General features: G+C 37.3%; 1 protein-coding gene across 1 annotated transcript; it reads left to right on the top strand.

Annotated features, from left to right (window-relative positions):
- The first annotated feature begins 4,127 nt into the window (after nt 1-4,127).
- LOC111210828 lies at nt 4,128-7,320 on the top strand. Its single transcript, XM_022711491.1, has 4 exons — nt 4,128-5,369; nt 5,448-5,525; nt 5,748-6,101; nt 6,190-7,320. The coding sequence occupies exons 1-4, from the start codon at nt 4,128-4,130 to the stop codon at nt 7,318-7,320; spliced, it is 2,805 nt and encodes a 934-aa protein (XP_022567212.1).
- The last annotated feature ends 13,357 nt before the right edge of the window (nt 7,321-20,677 follow it).

The following is a 20,677-nucleotide window of genomic DNA, read 5'->3' as shown; positions in this document are numbered from 1 at the left end:
GATTCGGTCCTCTATGGGAGACTAATTGGCCATACCCTCTCGGAAAAATGTTATGTACCTTTGCATGTCGTTCGATCAAATAATCCATCTTCACTAAAACTGGCATAATTTTAACTCATGAGTAGGGCCAGGAGTTTCTCTGGCTAAATTGGTTGACTAATACCTCAAAAGATCTAATCAATGATTAGAAACATAACAAAAACATTGTGTTAATTTATGTTAGCAAAGTAAACTATCCTAGATTAGTATATTATAAAAGCTTTAGCGATATATAAAATTATATTTTCAACGTGAATTTTAGCTTTTAAGTTTGAACATATGAATATTTGACTTATCTTCTTAATAATAAAAAATTGTGGAAACCTTTTTTGTTTTTACGAGGAGAAGGTACCATTTGTAGGTATATTGAAGAGCAAAGGGATATGTGACTCTTGCCATTCTTACCTATATGTTGTCCAATAGCCACCATATATATATATCATGCAGATTTTTAATTATTCTCTTTTCAATTAGTTGGAAAGCTTTCTATTAGACCATCTATTCACTGTTGAAATACCTTCAATAAATGTATTGAAATATTGTGTCTATCTACGTGGATTCAACAAGCGTTGTAAAGTTTCAATTATTGTAAAAAAAAAATTTGTGGTCAGTGCTACCACATGTCGCTTCATGATTGGGCATAAAACTTTTCATTGGTCGTGCAAATTTCTTTTGATGCTTATTTCCACTCAATAATTCGAAAGCATTTATATATAATAAAACTTTTTTAAAAAAAATATCAAAATTATGTAAAAATTCAAGATTTTTTTATCTATAAATAGAGACTATTCTCATTTCATTTGGATATAGAAAAAAATGCATTATAATCAACTATTTTGTGTGTTTAAACCTTTTTTTGTTAAATAAATCTTAATAATAATATTTATATGTTATTTTAGTTTTCAAGTTACTTAAAATCAAATTATTTATATGTAATTATTATATTAAAAATAAATATATAAATAAAAAATAGTGAGGTAGGTTGTTGAAAATTTTAAAACAAACCATTGTAAATAGTTAAAATGAAGTAGATATTGAATAAATGAGGTTGAAAAAGAGAAGATGATGTGGAATGTTAAAAGATAAAAAATAGGGTGTTAATAATGAAATAAATGTTGAAACTATTGTACATGGTCTTAGATCTTTATCAAAACGAGGATAATTTTATTTGATTTATATAAAAAAGTGCAAAGTGAAAACTATATTAGAAAACTATGTATGGACCATGAAGCGTTTAAGGAAAGTCAAGAAAAAATTTGACTCTATTCTCACTAAGTCTTTGCTAGTGCTTCGTCTCTTAATGACATTAGTCCAAAACCAAAATGCATATTTAAATATACTTCTACATGGTATGTTTTTTCTTATTCTTTTTTGCAGTGGGCTTTCTTAGGGAGGGGGCCATAGATTTATATATATTCTTCATTACGTATTAAACATACGGGAAATTTGAAGATGAACCGAGCCCGAATTTGGGGATTAAGGAGCTTAGAGAATGTAACATGCATGATCTTTTGTTCGATAGATCTTATTGTACTTTTTTTCTTTGATGTAACTGCAATGGTTTTGCGGGGGTTCTCTGAATAGTTCCAGAAACCAACGTTAGAATCTTAATTTCTGGTAGACATTTTGTGTATACGAATACCAAGTCGATGTTGATATATGTGTAGATGCCATTTCTCAAAATTGTTGAGTTGCTATCAAATTTTTGACAGCAAAACATTTGTTAATTAGAGATTCAACGATAGAGCATCATTATTATTATTTTTATAGAGTATCATTACTTATTTTGGGTACAATTATAAAAACATTTGTTTGTGGCAAAATCTATCAATGGTCGTGCAGTGGCTCGATCGTAGTCTAGGAGTGGTGCATCATGAATGGACCGGTGGGTTGGGTTTGTAGTAACTGTAGGCAAACTCTTTTAATAAATATAGATAATAGTTGTGTACCAAATTACCTTGTCAGTATAACTATAGCCTATATGTATAAAATACATTGTTATACTGAAAATAGTTACATAACTATAGTTACTACATTAGTTCGATCTGAAATGGTCAGCATTAGTTCGATCTGCTGCTGAGGATGAGACATTATGGAAGGGAAAGAACGTTGTGTACAGGCCGAGTATGATACTCGGGACCGATTAGATGAAATTACAATTCTTCTCACATTAGATGATTTGTTAGGTAACCGAAATTATGTTATGATGAATGTGCTACGTAAATAGTATTTAATATGATCGAAAAAAAATTCCGATTCTAAGCCTAAAATGAAATTTAATTTGTTAATCATGTATAGCTAGTATATTGTAAAACTGGAGAAGTAGTGTATTGATAAGCATATAACTGGACGGTCCGGACTGAAGGAAGCAACCAATGAACGGGGATGAGCTAGCAGCCTAGTAGGCTAGCGCCTACAGCAGATTAAGAAGATAAGAGAATAGAGGGTCACAGAGTGGTCGATTGTATTTTGAGGAACTGTGAACGGCACACATAGAACTTGTTTTCTTGTCTATGACGGACGAGACTCTATTGATGGTGATAAGGTTCGGCGATCAGGTCTCAGACATGTATATGACAAAAGAAGCAAAATATTCATTTCTGCATTTGCATGTATGTGACTGTGACATCACCGTTAACAAGATGGAAGGAAACTCTTTTCTCTTCCGCGTGCCCTGTCCCAATGCAAGGCGTCGCATCCTAAAGCAAAGCTTGTGGCAAATTGATGGCCAAACCATGTTTGTAGCAAAATGGTCTCCTGGTATCCAACAAGTCAAACCAGAGCTGGAAATGGTTCCAGTTTGGCTAGAGTTTACAGGGGCCCCTCTCCAATTCTTCAACAGAGATGCCCTCAAAGATATCGCTGGAATGGTTGGACACCCTCTGTGCCTGCACCCTGCCACAGAAAATCTCACCAATATAGAGGTTGCTAAGGTTTACACCGTCATTGACCCGAGGAAACCGCTCATAGAGTTCGTCAATGCTCGGTTTGAGAGTGGAGATACTCGGAGAATAGCTGTCTCCAGTCCTTGGCTCCCTTCACTTTGTTCCTTCTGCAAGAACTTTGGACATACTATCACAAGATGTAAGAATGCTCCTAAAACTTGCTTAACTTGCAACTCAGTGAAGCACTCTACTGCCTCATGCCCTCGTACTAATCAATCAGCACCCTCTAAAGAAAAGCTTGAGAACAAGGAGGGAAAGAGGCCGGTAAAAAGCCTCCTCCCCATCGTGGGTCAACCACCGAAGACAGGGTTGAAAATCACTGACAAGGGAGCTAAGCCACCTGCCCGAAACCTCACGTCTGATCCTCCAAAGGCTAAGACCGCTGGAGCTCAACCCTCAAAAAAGAGGCCAGCCAGTTCTCTCCCCCCTGCCCCTGTGATTCAAGTGCCACCCCCTGGCTCTCTTGATCGCTCTGGAAGCACTGGCTCCGTCTCTCATGATCTATCTAAGGGAAGCTTATATGTGGATCTCTCATCTGATGGATGTCGTGTTGAGCAACAGCATTCTAGCATGGATTCTTCCTCTGATACTTCACACTCTGAAGAAGAGGACAGCCCAGACAACCCCGAAGACGATAGCGATGAGTTCATTGAATTCTTCTCTAAGAGGTACAAGAAGCGTGCGAAAGCCAGGGCTAGAGGCCCTTTAATCCTCTAACCGTTACCCCCGATGGATATATTTTGCTGGAATGTAAGAGGAATAAATGATCCAGTAAAGTGTCGTGGTTTTCGGAAGTGGATTCGTAAATATAATCCTATCTTTGGTTGTCTCGTTGAGAGTCATGTACAACAGCCTAAGTCGGTCGCTGTAGTCAACATCCTGCCCAATTGGTCCTTCGACGATAACTATGATTTCTCTGATCTAGGGAAAATCTGGGTTGTCTGGAAGCCTTATGTGCAGGTTAAAATTATCGCCAAGACTCTGCAAATGATCACCTGTTCTGTCAAACTCCCGTTTCAGACAAGTGAGTTTGTGGTCTCTTTTATTTACGCTTCAAATTGTCGAAGAGAAAGAAGACTATTATGGAGTGAGCTTGAATCTACATATTGCTTGCCTCAGCTTTGCAGTCTTCCTTAGATTGTGATGGGAGACTTTAACGAGATCATCAGTCCCTCGGAGCACTCCAGCGCTGATCACTCAACCTCAACCAGGGGTATGTGTGATTTCAGAGAATGTCTTCAACAATGTTCTCTCTCTGACCTTCAGTACAGCGGAAACACTTTTACCTGGTCAAACTCGTCTGTGTCTAAGAAGCTGGATCGTGTTCTCTACAATGAAGAATGGCTAGAGAGCTTCCCCGAGTCCATTGCAGTTTTTGGCAAGCCTGGCATATCTGATCACAGCCCTTGCTGCACCTTCCTAGACCAATTCAAACCTCCTCAGAAACGCCCTTTCAGGTTCTTTGCTCACTTAAACAGTCACCCTGACTTTCAAGAACTTGTCAGATATGTCTGGAACTCTCTTCCTTTCCTGGGTTCTAAGCAGTTGAAGGAAATGAAGCCTTTCATTCGTGCTTTCAATAAGGAAAATTACTCAGAGATCGAGAAGCCGGTTCAAGAGGCGTTTGATCATCTCACGGACTGTCAGCAAGTCTCCCTGTCTGCACCAAGCTCACTTGTTGCTGATGCAGAAAGATCGGCCCACGCCAGGTGGTATGGTTTGGCCAAGGCTGAGGATAAATTCCTTAGACAAAGATCAAGGGTGCAATGGTCGGTTGATGGGGATGCAGGCACTGCCTTTTTTCGCCGCGCTATCCGAGCAAGACAATCCCAAAACCATATCCATTTTCTGCTTGGTGATGATGGTCGTGTAATTGACTCTCTCGAGGGGATAAAATCTCACGCAGTTAACAACTTCCAGAATCTTTTGGGTGGTGCCAACGCATCTACAACATGTACTCCTGATGACATTGCGTCGATTATGCAAGTTAGATGCTCCGCCGAAGCTATTACCTCTCTTGCTGCACCATTCACTGATCTCGACAATGAAAAGGCATTCTTGTCTCTTCCAAAGAACAAGTCTCCTGGACCTGACGGCTACCCCGCTGAGTTCTTCACTGGAAATTGGAAGGTGGTTGGCCGAGACTTAATAGCTGCGGTGAAAGAATTCCTGAGCACGGGGGAACTGCTTCAACAATGGAATGCAACTCTCCTTATCCTGGTCCCCAAAAAGACCAATGCCAACAAGATTACTGAATTCAGACCTATAGCTTGTTGCAACAAAGTATACAAGGTGGCTTTAAAGCTGCTAGCCAATCGACTGAAAGACCACCTCCCGACTCTAATCTCCTCCTCTCAGTCAGCTTTTGTTCCTGGTCGCTTGCTGGTATAAAATGTGCTTCTAGCTACTGAGCTTGTTTCAGGGTACAACTGGAAAAAAATCTCTAAACGATGCATGCTCAAGGTTGATCTCCAGAATGCGTTCGATACCCTGGACTGGAACTTTGTTCTCTATACCCTAGAAGCTTTGGAGTTTCCTCTGGTATTTCGAAACCTGATCAAGAAATGCCTAACAACTACGCACTTCTCTGTTGCCATTAATTGAGAACCTTGTGGCTACTTCAGGGGAACCAGAGGCCTTAGACAAGGCGATCCCCTTTCGCCCTACCTATTTGTCCTCGCTCTGGAGGTCTTCTCGCAACAATTGAAGAGGAAATTTCAAGACGGATCCATTGGCTTTCACCCCAATACCTCATCCTTGCAGGTCACTCACCTATCCTTTGCTGATGACCTGATAATCTTCACAGATGGGACGCCTAATTCTGTGAAATGCATTGCTGATACAATGGAGGACTTTGCTCTCTGGTCGGGCCTGAGTATGAATAAGTCGAAGACAGAGCTGTACACTGCTGGCCTGAGCAATCAAGAAGCCTTAGAAATCTCTCGGCTTGGGTTCACAATGGGTTCAATGCCCATACGATACCTAGGTCTCCCGCTGATGTATAGGAAGCTGAGACTTTCTGACTACAGGCTTCTAATTGAAAGGATTGCCTCAAACTTCAACTACTGGTCAGCTAGAGCTCTCTCATTTGCAGGAAGGAGACAGCTCTTGTCATCAGTTATTTATGACTCCATCAACTTCTGGACTACTGCTTTCATTCTCCCTAAGAACTGCATAAAAAAAGATTGAATCCCTATGCTCTCAGTTCCTTTGGGGTGGCACAGAAACGAAGAGAAGTATTGCTAAAGTGGCATGGAAGACTGTGACTCTCCCTAAGATTGAGGGTGGCTTAGGTCTTCGAGATATTGGTCGATGGAACAAAACGCTCTATCTCAAGCTGATCTGGAGACTATTCACAGCTAAAGACTCGCTATGGGCATCTTGGGTAAAGGAGTACCGAATAAAAGGAGCAAACTTCTGGGCGATGGATGAAACAAAATGTTCTTCATCTTCCTGGCGATCTCTGCTTTCTCTTCGTGGTCTAGCTGCAGTGTTTCTAAAGGCAAGGGTGGGTAATGGTCAGCAAGTAAGCTTTTGGTATGATCAGTGGACGCCCCTTGGACCTCTTATTAATCGATTTGGTGATCTAGGCCCGAGAGAACTGCAAATTCATGAGCGAGCTTCAGTTGCGCAGGCCTGTAACAGCGATGGATGGCTTCTTAGAGGAGCCCGATCTCCGGCTGAAGAGGAGCTTCACACACACCTCACCACCATTCCTCTCCCCTCGCTAAGCTCCACAGAAGACTCTTACGTATGGGAGATAGATGGAAATGAGTTGCAGAACTTCTCCACAAGCAAAACGTGGAGCATGGTGAGAAACAGGGCTTCGGAGCAGAACTGGACTCTGAACATTTGGTTCAAAGGTCACATCCCGAGACACGCCTTCACAACCTGGGTGGCGCATCAGGATCGTTTACCTACCAGATCAAGACTAGTTGATTGGGGCATGAAAATCCCTTCATCTTGCTGTCTCTGTAGCTTGGCGGATGAGAGTAGAGACCATTTGTTCCTCCAATGTGAGGTAAGTGAAGCAGTTTGGGCATCTGTGCTGGTCCGACTCGGATATTCCCACTGGGGGTTCCACACTTGGACTGCCTTCTCGGAATGGATGAGTTTGCGAGACACGGTAGCGAGCTTGACACTCAAGCGCATGGTTGCTCAGGTCACCATATCAACGCTCTGGACAGAGAGAAACAAGCGGCTGCATGATGTAGTGTCTCAGTCGCCTGCGGTTATCTTCAAGACAATCGACCGCATCATCCAGGACGCAATTCTTGGCAGAAGGAATACTGATCTGTTCCGGCCTATGATGCAGGAATGGTTCAGATATGAGTAGCTATCTATTTATCTTAGAAAGTTTTGCTGCTAGCTTAGCTTTGTTTATTTTTTGCCAAGGCTAACTTAGCACAGTTTTTCCCCCTTTTTGTAAATCTGCAAATTATATGAAATTCACATTTTGGCAAAAAAAAAAAAAGTATGTGACTGTACATGTACTATTGGCATCTATGCGAGTATGTAAATGTGATCTTTCTTATCTTGCAAAAAGCTAGAAGGAAAAAAAAGGATTTATGCATTTTTCTTGAGATATTTGATTCCTTCACCTAAACCCTTAGCCTGAATTCACGTCTAAGTTCACAATGCTTCCAACAGTATATATAGAAACACTAATCCGTCCAATTTTTTCAAACCCTAATTCTCTTGGTAAACCAATTTCACCCAAAATAAGTAGACAATAATACATTGATCATGTAGTACACAAACAAACATCATTTTGGTCGGATGTTTCCTAGAGTTCCTCTGAGCACTTCATTGGAGAAACTCATTTGCTATCAAAATGTATTCACTGAAGTGTTTGGGGGAACTCCTGGACTCATCCGGTATTTTATATTAGGTGGACTAAGTTTGGTTTAGACTCAATCCGATCCAGAGCATAGACAAACATAATCACGGCTTCAGGTTGCAGGTTTTGTTTTGTCAAGTTAATCCTGTGACCGTTTAGGTTGCAACATTTTTGAATATATTTTCAACATAAGCAAAAAAAAATATATACAAGGTGACCGTTTAGATTTACGTGTGTCCCTCCAGTGACGTTTGGCTTTCCCGACATACATCAACTTGTTTTACCGAACAAATTATATCTTGTAAGATTTTGTAATGTGTACCATATTGGCTAAAGGCTAATCAAGACAAAGGAATACACATAAAATAGTGAATAAGTTTACCTTTGTTGAATTGCTTTTATTTGTTTTCCTCAGGTTTGTCGATCAAGTCAACTATCACTGCTATAATTCTGCTACCTTGATAACTCTACTGTATAGCAAGTCGACGTGAGAGTAGCCTCCATTATTATTTACCTATCTCGCCATGGTTAATTTTTGCCTTTGTAATGTGTTTAAATTTGTATTTCACACAAAGTAAATGTTTATGTTTGTAAATGAAATAATAAAAATAGTTTATTTTAAGGATTTTGTGTTAGTTGGGAAAATTTGTATGGGTGAAATAATCGGAATTTAGGTTACCTATATTATTTGTCTCATAGGGGTTCTTAAAATGGTAAATGTTAACCGGGTGGGAATCATGACCGTCATGCAAACGATAGAAGGGATCTTAATACAACTAGCATGAAGAAAATAAAGTTTTTTTTTTCTAAAGGCCTTAGTTAGGTTCGTTCCTAAATTTGGAAAAAGTGTAAGTGTGAATCGTCTATGGATAATAAGTTCTACAGTTAAGAAGATTTGGTTGATTAAGGAAATAAGAAATGAGTGTTGAAAGTCAATTGGTTTGTGAAGCCTTCCATCATGGATTTTGGAACTTTAGTACCACAAAATGTTTGCCAGCATCAGACTGATAGACTATTAAGTGGGATCCCTCCAGCCATGTATCATCCGTATATGCAAAACTGGTCCTAGCAGTTTAACTGACTTACTATATGATATACTATAGATTTTACTCATTTTTAGACATGGTATATAAGTGTTTTTAAATACCTTTATAGTTGTTTTGGAGTCTTTCTAGTATGTTTTCAGGTTTTGAAGTGATTTAGAGGAAAATAGTGATTTTGGTGCATTTTGTAGATAAAATGACAAAGATCCGTAGCTGACCATCGACCGGACTATCTATCAATGGGCGAAGGCAATAATCGATCGACACACACTCTGTGTTGTCAATCGAAGGCAAAGCGCGCGGAAGCCAAATTGGGTTCCACCCGACTTAAAGCCCAAGGTCCACAAGGATTACTAAATTACCCCTGACGAGTTTTAACCTAATATTTATGTGCTCTACCATTGTTCTAGGCACCACACGCTTTCTTACTTTCATACAGCAAAATATTTACAGCCTTAGGTTTGGAGAGAAGATCCAAGAACTACTTCAGAGATTTGTGATTGGAACTCCAGTTTTTATACTCTATATTTTATGTAGTTTTCATATCTCTTTGTTATGAATTGCTTAGCTATGTCTGAGTAGTTCTTCTTGTTAGATTTAGGGTTCAGATATTCATGAGGGATTAGCCCAAAATATAGAACTGCTAAGTGTCAAGATATGAATCAACTAAACTGTTCTTAATGCATATGTTCTAGAGTAGCTAACTAGGACCTTGCCTATAGATATTAGGGCGCAAGCGGAAGCTTGGTTCTCTATCTGAAATAGTTTAGATTGTGGTAGGATTGCTAGAAACAAGCGGAAGCTGATTTAGTTTAACCTAGTGAACACGTCAAAACCGTGCGTAACGCTCTCTGGAAGGAACGTCGATTGACAACTCACTAGTTGCATCAACCAACGGGTTGAAAGGTGTATCGATCGACACCCTGTTGTTGGAATCGTTCGACACTTTCTCAGGGCCAACAAGCGACAGCTGAGGTCCTAGATCCGGCGATAGATAGTTTAAATATACAGAAGTTGATCGACTATTCTTATTGTTTGAGTTCTAGAATATCCATATATGCTTAGTATCTATATCTCTATAATCCCGATTGACTGAATAGAAACCCTAAGTCTAACGCTTTCGACTTCTGTTTTAAAACTCCAATCAATCGACCGAACAATTACTTGTTCACCCCTGATCTTTACTGCTTTAAACCTATTTGCCTAGCTTAACTACATAACTAGATAGATCTATTGTGTGCCTTAGCTCCATGTGAATTCGATCCCTAAGTGCTACAACTTGACCTCTTATTTGAGAGAGTAAATCACTCCTTAGGGTAATTTGAGTGATATCAAATTTGGCGCTGTTGTCGGGGAGCTTCGATCGCCATTAGATCATATTTAGTTAGGTTTAGTCTAGGTTTTTGTTACTTGCAAAAACTGATAAAAAAATTTCTTGTCTTTTCAGGTGCATGTCCAGCAGTAACATAAGAAACAAGGAACATACACTTCTCTTTTCAGATCCTGCTCGCCTAAAACGCACCATCCGCAAAGGCAAACGTACCGCATCGATCGACAACAACACTTGCTCATCGACCGACGCTCGCCTTCCACCGTCGACCGAAACTACTCTTTCGTCGACCGCACATACCCACCCGACATCGATCAACATTCCATCTCGGACATTGATCGATATCGAGCCGCGAAACATGGTTACGACACTAGTTCTGATTCAGGACGCGACTGGAAACCTACATGACCAGGAGGTTCATATACGTAATGTAACAGGCCAGAAGATAGATGATCAGGGGGGCTGTGATCCATGATACTGATGATGATATTGCAGCTGCTCAAGCTGTAGAAAAGGCTGCTAGACCGAGGACATTATCTGATTATAACATGTCAGATCAGTACTACGAGAACATATCTGCCATCCGTCCTCCAGCCATACAGAGACAAAACTTTGAGTAGAAGCCTGAGTATATTGTACTCGTGGGACAGACACCCTACTATGGGTTATCACACGAGCATCCTATGGACCATCTGGAGAGGTTCTTGGATTTAGTTTCTGCTATCAAAGCCAATGGAGTCCCTGAGGGCTATCTGTTTTGCAAGCTCTTCAAGTATTCACTTGCTGGAGAGGCTTTGCACTGGCTTAAGCAACTACAACCAGGATCTCTTACATCCTGGGCCGACATCAAGAATGCATTCTTATGCCATTTTTTGATGAGGCACGTGCTGAAGACTTGAGGAGTAAGATTCCTACATTCACACATGAGCCTACAGAGTCATTCAAAAGCTCATGGATAAGATTCAAGTTATATCCGAGAGATTATCCACACCATGGATTCAATGAAGTGCAGCTGCTCAGCACTTTCTTAAGAGGCATCCAACTGGCATATCAGATGGCTCTAGACTCAGCTAGTGATGGAAATTTCAAAACTAGGAATCCAGAGGAGGCAGTGAGACTTATTGAGAACTTAGCATCCAGTAACTACACCAAGAAAACTGATTTCGAAAGAAAAAAATTGGCCCCTGCCCTAGGGAAGGAGCAGTTGGAAGATGTTAAGGCTAAGCTGGATAGTGTTCACAAGCTTCTCAAGAAGCAAGTCAGCTTTCCAGAGGATGTAGAGGCTGTAGATGTCGACAGTGACATGGACGAAGAGGAGGATGTGAACTTCATCAATGGTTCAGGCTTTCATAATCAGAGGTCTGGAAATCAGAGTGGATACAGAAACTCCTATAACAACAGCCAGAAGAGTGCATACAACCAGAATTCACAGTACCAGAAACCCTTCAGCAGCAACTACAACAGTAGCAACAAAGCTTATGGAAGTTCTTTCTACCAGAATCCACCACCGCAGACTCGAGAGAGCAAGATAGCATCCATGCTTAATCAAGTTCTTGAGGGTCAGCAGAAGTTGATGGTGAATTTCAATGGAAAGATAGATGATATCTACACAGAGCTGAACTCAAAGTTTGAGTCTTTGAACACACATGTGAGGAAGTTAGAGACACAAGTAGTTCAGACAGGAGACACTATTAAAAGATATGAAGCCTTCATGAAGGGTAAAGGAGATGATTCTTTGAAGCACCACGTGAATGCCATCATGGATGATGATTCTTGCAAGTGGTTAAGGAGGAGAAGCTTCAAGAGGGAGATTTACAGGTCGAAAGTTCCATGAGCTTCGGTAGTTTACATTGGTGTCGACCGACGCCAAGCTGCGAACATCGACTGACGGAGACAGACGAACATCAATCAATATCAGGTTCTCCACATCGATCGACAGAGGAAGTTGCACCATACACAACCGTCAGAATCCTAACTCACGAGAAGTTCGCAGCTAAACACCCTCATCCACCCATAGCCTTACGTATCAAGAAGTCGGACATCGATCGACACCAGGAGCCAGCCGCCAATCGACAGCCAGACTCAAACGATGATCAACAAAACTCATCCAGCATCGATCGACGACCACTTCTGACATACCGAGCGAAGTTACAAAAGATAGATGTAGCACGCCTGACTGTACTCAGAAACCCATCTCAACCTTCAGAACACATTGCATACAACTTTGAACAACATTCAGATGACACAGCAGAGCCTATGCAAGTTGATCAGACTTCTGAGAGGAGAACCTTGAGGTAAAGAAATGAAAAGGTTCCTAAGCATCTCAAGTGAGGAGTCAATGAGAAGGAGATGGATAACTTCACTAAAGAGTTCTCAGGATACCCTTGGACAAGCCGTTTGAGGAGACTTACTTTACCCACAGGTTGTGGATGTTCTTCAGAGAGACCAAGAAAACTGAGCAGGACATACATAGGATCTTCAATCAGATCAGAGAGAAGATGAAGCGGGGGATTACACTGGAGAAGAAGAGTGATCCTGGGAAATTTGTAGTGCCATGTTTGGTTAAGGGCATTGAGTTTCCATGTGCGTTGTGTATTACAGGTTCATCAGTCAGCATACTACCCAATATAATGGCAGATCATCTGGATCTGAAGATAGAGCTTTCAGAGGATTCATTCACTTTTGTGGATCATTCTACGAGGAACTCAGGAGGATTCATCGGAGATCTAGAGGTGCAGATTGGCAATGCACTAGTTCCAGTTGACTTTGATGTCCTGGAAAACAAGCAGAACAAGAATCATTTTTTATTACTTGGGAGGGCTTTCATGGCTATTTTAGGAGCGGTTTGCAACATGCAGACTAATCAGTTGTGTCTAACACTGATAAATCCTGATGTCTACTTTGATACAGTCAGAATTGTGAAGCCACAGACGTCGAACACTAAACTTAACACATGATCCATTGCAGCATGCCACTGCGATTTTGAGGATGAATACGAAACAAAGTATTCAGAATCGATCGATAGCGGGACTCCACTATCGATCGACATTGCTGTTCAACTACCGATCGACAACATGTCCAGAGAATCGATCGACAGCAATCATGTGAATAAGACCTTCGCTTTGCCAGCACACTGCTATCCGCGCTTTGATGTTGCTACCCAGCCTCAGACATCGATTGATTACCACTACGGTGATACGATCAGCAGACAAGGCGACTATTCTATTGGCAGTTGGGCAGATGATAGCCTTCATGAGAGCTTCGCAGTAGACACTGAACTACCGGAGATGAAATCTGATGAGTATGACGAGGACTACCATAGAGAGAAGAACATTTAGTATCGTGGTCTTTCCATTGATGATAGAGGACTTCTCCATACATCGTTTGCAGATGCGACGTCAACATCGATCGACAGCAGCACCAATCCATCGATCGACGATCAATGCATACATCATTTATCTCCACCAATGCATACATCATTTATCTTGGCAAACATCCGATATCCTGGTTTTCCAAGAAACAGAAAGGTGGTGCCCGCTCATCAACTGAAGCTGAATATTTGTCGGTGGCTAATACTTCAGCAGAGCTTCGCTGGATATGTTCTCTTCTAGTGGAGCTTGGCATAAACATAAATGGACATTCAGTCATCTATTGTGACAATGTTGGAGCAACCTATTTGTGTGGTAACCCTGTTTTTCACTCAAAAATGAAACACTTGGCACTTGACTATCATTTTATAAGGAATCAAATCACATCAGGCATACTACGGGTGGCTCATGTTTCTTCAAAAGATCAACTTGTCGGTGCTATAACCAAATCTCTTGCACGTGCTCAATTCACTCAAGTGTCTTCCAAGATTAGTGTTCTTCAAGCACCTCCATCTTGAGAGGACATATTAAAAAAAGAAGATACTCTCATTACTCCTGTATATTCTTTACAATCGTTGTATATCAATCACACATATACTCCCATATAATGGCTTCTTTGTATTGTATAAATATGTACTTAACAGCATCAATAAGAATCATCCTTTACATTCCATACCATATGTTGATATCTTGAAGGGCAAAGGTACATGTGACTCCTGCCTTTGTAACTTATCAATCGATGTATCCAATAGCCACCTTATGCATATCCTAAAACTTTCTTTCTTCTCTTTTACCCAATTTAACAAAGGAATCATCAAATTTTAGATTCTTATCGAAACGTGTGCAAAAAGTTGTGTACAACCGAACCGAGGACGAACCTGGTCTATGTTTTGGACCTGATGAGAAGACATTGAAATAAGAAAAATATTTTCAAATGAAAAAAAAACATTTGCGACTAATTTTTCGATAATATCTTTGCTTTTGATAAACGTATATACTATATTAAAGGCAGGTCCGCAAATTCAATATATCAGTTTTTATGAAATATATAATTTTGTGTAAATTTTTTTCTATGTTCAGTTGCTTGTAAGTGTGATTATGCTAAATGAATGAGATTGAGTTTTCAATTACCATAATTCTTTTTTTATGTCAGAATATCTAATACTGTGGAAAATAAAATTTTAATTTTAAGGTAATCTTAGTCACTAAAAATATAATTGTAGTTGTTTAGGACAATGTCATTGCTACTATTAGTACTTGTCGTTGTTTTTTTATATTTATGTTATATTTGAGGATTTATTTTTGCTTTATATTATGTCTGTAATTTGCTAGAGATAAACTAAAGCAAATGTAAAACACACCAAATAAACGGAGGAATAGTATGCTTTGATGATTATATATTTATACTTGCATAAAATTTTAAACTGGCTATAGAATATTACGAACAAACATAACTTATACGACCAGTACAAAAATTTATAAATCAACAAAATACATATTAAACTAACTATTATTTTAAAATTATTTTATTATGCTATAGTAAAGGTTAGTTAATAGAATAACTATATATAATTTTCGATATTTGTATTAAAATTCTTTGTAAATCTAAAATATGAATATATTAACATCTCAAATTGATAGTAAAAGAAAACCTTTCTTATAAATTATTTTATCTAATCTTTAAATATTAAAATTAATAATATATTTATAAAATAGTGATAATAATATTTCTGAAGTTCAAAACATAACTTTTAAAAAATTAAGTAAAATAATTAATGTACACAAATTTAAATTTTTTTATGAAACTAAAATTATCTAGTTTGTGGATATAAATATAATTTCTGTCTAAATATTTTTTTGAGGATAATATTACACTCTAAACTAAACCCGGTTAATATGAATTGCACTCGCATCCAAAATGTGCAATTTTCCTATATATTTGTTTTAGTTTCAAAATCATAATAATCCCCCTACAATACACTACATCTATTTATTATTATTATTTTTTTCCTCAGACTAAGAACTAAAATATATTATAAACACTTTTTTCTTTTTAGTCTAATCCACTATTAAAATATGTAACAGAAATCGAGTACTATTTTGTATCTGTAAACATACGTGTTTAATATATATGCATAAACATCCTATACAATCAATACTAACAAACATATAATCTCTTAATAAGAATACTTTTCAATGATCAAAAAAAAAAAAAAACTTTTGGTTGTTTTAAAGATACATAAGCAGAACGAACCCGATGTTAGGCGGCGTTGGTAATGTTAGATGCGCTCGTGACTGAGCAAGGATGACGACGTCTTATGTTACTCCACTTATATGCATGTACTCCAGCCTTTCTTCTGTTTTATCTCTTGACCATAACTAAAATTGTTTAAAAAAGATCTTAGAGTATTGTCATGATATGTAGTGGCTGCGATGGATCTCTATATATACATATAAGCGCTTATTGATGTGCATTAAAGTGTCAATTACATACTACTTGTATGTATAGAAATACGACGAGATATATTCATTTAACAAAGTGATGTATTTTGAATACAGGGACACGTGGCGTGACGACAGCCTTCGACTTTCTGACGTGGTATTCTATGTGGATGGCTTAGGAGCGAAGAAAACTCTTCTTTATATAGATAGATAGATAAACATCTTATTTTTTTTTCCTCTGTATTATTAAATAACCAAAAGGCTGCAAATTACAAAAGAGCCCAAAGTCCAGAAAAGAAAAACTAAAGGCCCAAACGCAGAGCCCAGACAAAATAATAGCCCAAAGAGAGAACGTTGCCACAATCCAGCTTTCTCCACGCGTTGAACTGTTAGCGAGGAGGGACACGTGCCTAGAAACTGAATCACCACCGCACAACTCCCGCCAAAGCGTGACCGACGGAACACTAATCGGCTGACCCACCGGAAACACACCGGAAACAGGATCCCGTTCAAAGTGAACCGTCGACTACGATATCGGAAGTGGAAGCACCACCAGCCAAGTCGTCAAAGTCTTCAACCACGAGCAATTATCAGACGCCATGTATCTACAGCCAAAAGATCTCCACTTCAATTGAAGGAGTTTCAATCCAAATTTACGAAGGACAACAAACACCTCGTAGATCGATTAAAACAGAGAAGATCGCATAAGAGGAGATCAACTAAGTCCGGAAAACCGGGGTAAAGCCGCCTTTAACATCAGAAGATGATGTAAAGCGGAGCCAAGAGCCAGCCGTCCTACGCCGGAGAAGAAAGCGCGGACACCGGAGCCAAGAGCCGGCCGTCTCACGCCGAAGAAGAAAGCGCGGACGCCGAAGCCAAAAGCCGGCCGACCACCGATAGATAGGTGCGACGCCGGAAAGGAGGCCCAACAACGGCCTGTATAGCCGGAAAGCCACCGGCTTGCGGTTTCTCCTCACCATCTTTTCCCTGTGAATGATTCTAGAGAGATAGATACACATCTTATTGCATAATAAATGAAGCACATGATGGGACGAAAATCAACCTTATTGATCCGACGGCCGAATAGAAGGGAAATGAATATATTAGATTCACGATGTATTATATAAATTACATGATCTGTCATATTACAGAAATCTTTTTAATTAGTTCCAAAGATAGAGTAATTTATTCTTTATACTATTATTTTTAAGTTAGACAACTGCTACAGAACAATATATACACTAAAAGTTGGATCAACTCTACCCGAAACTCATATATGATATAAATTACCGTTCTTTTTTCTATTGGTGATGAAACTATATATCCATAGATGATTGATATTCTGCTTCTTTTTCAAGTATCTTTAAGAAATAAATTATGAGATAACATTTTTTTTTCTTTTGAAACACAAATTATGAGATAACTAAATTAACTTAAGTTTAAATGATTATTAAAAAGTGCTAAACAATGAATTCAAGTTATTGTGCCAAAAACACCAGAGCGACCAATTTTATATTCTGATACAAAAGTGTGCAGAGTTTTATTACACCCCTAGACTATTGTTACCCAATTTATTTCCCTCCAAACTTCTAACCTCATCAATATACATTCCATTCTTATAAGTTTCATTACTAAACGACATATAATTTTCAATTCAAACTAATTCCACATATTTATTTGAAATTATAAAATTGTGTTTCGTTAACTCAAATAGCATTTTGAGAATTTCGTGTTACTAAGATCTGACCCCAAAAAAAATTTAGTTCGGTTTAAATCATTTGTTTTGAGTATCTAGTAGTTTAGAATCCATTCAAGAACCAAGGAAAATTTAGTTCGGATCGAAATTAGCTTGGTTTCATTTTGGTTCGTTTACGAGTTCATTCAAAAAGTAGGGGTGGGCGTTCGGGTACCCGTTCGGGTTCGGGTCGAGTATTTCAGATTTTCGGGTATTTCGGTGTAGAGGTGTAGAACCTGTTCGGGTATTTCTGTAATTCGGGTCGGATTCAGGTATTTTTAGTTCGGATTCGGTTATTCGGATCGGGTTCGGATATTTAGATTTTGAAAAAAAAAATTCATTTCTCAAATTTCTTGTATTTAAAAATATAACTTTCACTTAACTAATTTTTTATTTTTAATAGATTGAATGGTTAACATATTTGGACATAACATTTTGAAACTACATTAATTTGGTTATTGTTTTTACATTTGTGATGTAGATTTTTGTTAATTCTTGAAATAAAAAGTTTGACATGCATTTTAAGTGAGTAGCGAATTATTTTTTCTGTAATTGTATGTATATCATATGAACTTAAAGTATGTGTAGTATCAATATAAATATTTTATATAAAATAAGAGATGTAAACTAGAAATATAAAGTTAATTATACATATGTTCGGTTATCTTCGGATATCAATTCGAGTTCGGATATTACCCGTCCTGGTTCGGATATCCAATATCTCCAAATTCAATATCTGTTCGGATATTTTGCTACTTCGATTCGGATTTCGGTTCGGATTTTTCGGATCAGGTTCGGGTGCGATTTCAGATATCGGGTAAAGTGCTCACCCCTTTCAAAAACATTCTGGAGAGTGAAAGAAGTTCTTTATTCGAGTCCCTAAGATGAAAGTAGTCTTCTCTGAATGATAGTTTTGTAGAATCTAATCTTATGCCACTGAAATATTAAATAACCCTAACTTAAGTAATCATTGTCTTTTATTATTTTATTTAATTATTTCCTAAATAGGTTTAGCTAAATTTTTGTGTTAAAGATATTTACTAAAATGATTTAGCTAAATTTTAGAAAAATTCATGTTTAAAAACGATTTATAATAATATTATGTAATATGTTCCAAGTATCATATAATCCCCACACATTTAGCTTGTAAGGCCTAAAATATATGTATTTTGAATATTCCAAAAATATATGTTTAACTATTACGGTTACCATTAATTATTTTCAAAAATAAAATCTATCTATGCTAAGATTAAATATTTTTGAAATACTTGTAAAATAATATGGATTGTTTATAACCAAATATTAATTTTAATCTATCTAAATCTCGCTTAATATATATATACATATCAAATATTTCTAAAATATATTTTTGACCTTTTCAGTTACTATTAATTATTTTCAACAATAAAATATATCTATATTAAGATTTAAATATCATTAAATTACTTGTATACTAATTTATGTTTCTAACAATATGCCTTTTCTAATGTATCTAAATCTCGCCAAACATTTAAAATATTATTACATTTGGAAAACACTTTCGTGCTAAGAGAAAAATTACTCAAACATATTAATGGGTCAATATTTGTCGAAGTTTTAGTATAACGCACAAGTGAATATTTTTTACAGCATATAAAATATTTAATTATTATGTTTATAAATATTTTAAAATAAGATAAATATTTCAAATAGTAACTAATAAAAATTTAAAAAATATTTATGTAAATAAAAATAAAAATAAATATCCGTACGGATGCTCAGATCAACCTCTCACATTTTAAATCTCACGAAAAGACAGAAGGAAAAGAAAGACTGATTCTCTTCTCCAGACTATTGACCCCAAGTTTACGTCCAGGTTCACACAATATCCCCTCACACTAAATTACATGAGATTCTTTAGTCCTCACTATAAATAAGATCGTATATATGCATCTTCGCTTGTAAATTAACATATACGTTACTAAATACAGACAACAAAATTTATATATCATGTCCACGATGGTTACAAGGGACTGCAGCAACCTAACATTAATATTTCGACTAGATGTCTTCTAGAGCTCTCCCGAGCACTTCATTGGAAGTTGTTATTTACGGTCAGCTGACAATTAATTCCACTGAAGTGTTTGGGGGAACTCCGGATGTCATTTGGTGATTACAAGCCATGCGTGTAAAATGGTAGCTTCAGATACTCTTTACTATAAATATTATTTTGACGTTGTATATACGATTTAGTTTTGATATACACAATCTCTAGTCTGCATTACTTATTTATTACTCCTACTCTTACCTTTTAAATATGTTTTTATTTTGATTCATCATATCTAATTAAGTATATGAAAACCATGTCTAAACTATATATATATTTATTTATTTTTTTGGTCAAACGTGATGATATTCTTGTTTATAATGGAAGATACATTTTTTTTTTTTCAAGATACATATTTTGGACAAGAAATATTTTTGGACTTAAATAATGTTTTATTAAAATTTATTTTTATTTTATTATTTTTGAAGATACATTATATATGCGGAAATATGTATCTTCAAACACTGGGCTTTCTAATTTTGTTATTCTCGTAATTTATTATATATGCGGAAATATATAATATATACTTGTGTTTAAGGTACATTTTCATATATTTTAATAAAATATTATTTTTGGACATATGCGGAAATATGTATCTTCAAACATTATTTGAGATACATTATATATGCGGAAATATGTATCTTCAAACATTATTTGAGATACATTTTCATATATTTTAATAAAACATTATTTAAGTCACACTAAACACAAGTATATACTGTTGACAGAAAAAACACAAGTATATACTATATTTTTCCACATATATAATAAATTACGAGAATAACAAAATTAGAAAATCCAGTGTTTGAAGATACATATTTCCGCATATATGCAGAGTAATGAAAAATA

The sequence above is a fragment of the Brassica napus genome, chromosome C2 (assembly GCF_020379485.1).
Source record: "Brassica napus cultivar Da-Ae chromosome C2, Da-Ae, whole genome shotgun sequence".
NCBI classification, from domain to species: domain Eukaryota; kingdom Viridiplantae; phylum Streptophyta; class Magnoliopsida; order Brassicales; family Brassicaceae; genus Brassica; species Brassica napus.
The sequence above is the reverse complement of the archived record's forward strand: the minus strand, read 5'-3'. Positions and strand labels throughout refer to the sequence as shown.

Coding starts and splice junctions, on each gene's coding strand:
- LOC111210828 (XM_022711491.1), top strand. CDS start 4,128: ATGGGAGACTTTAACGAGATCATCAGTCCCTCGGAGCACTCCAGCGCT. Junction 5,370..5,447: donor TTGTTCCTGGTCGCTTGCTG/GTATAAAATGTG, acceptor TGCATGCTCAAG/GTTGATCTCCAGAATGCGTT. Junction 6,102..6,189: donor GGAGACAGCTCTTGTCATCA/GTTATTTATGAC, acceptor CTATGCTCTCAG/TTCCTTTGGGGTGGCACAGA.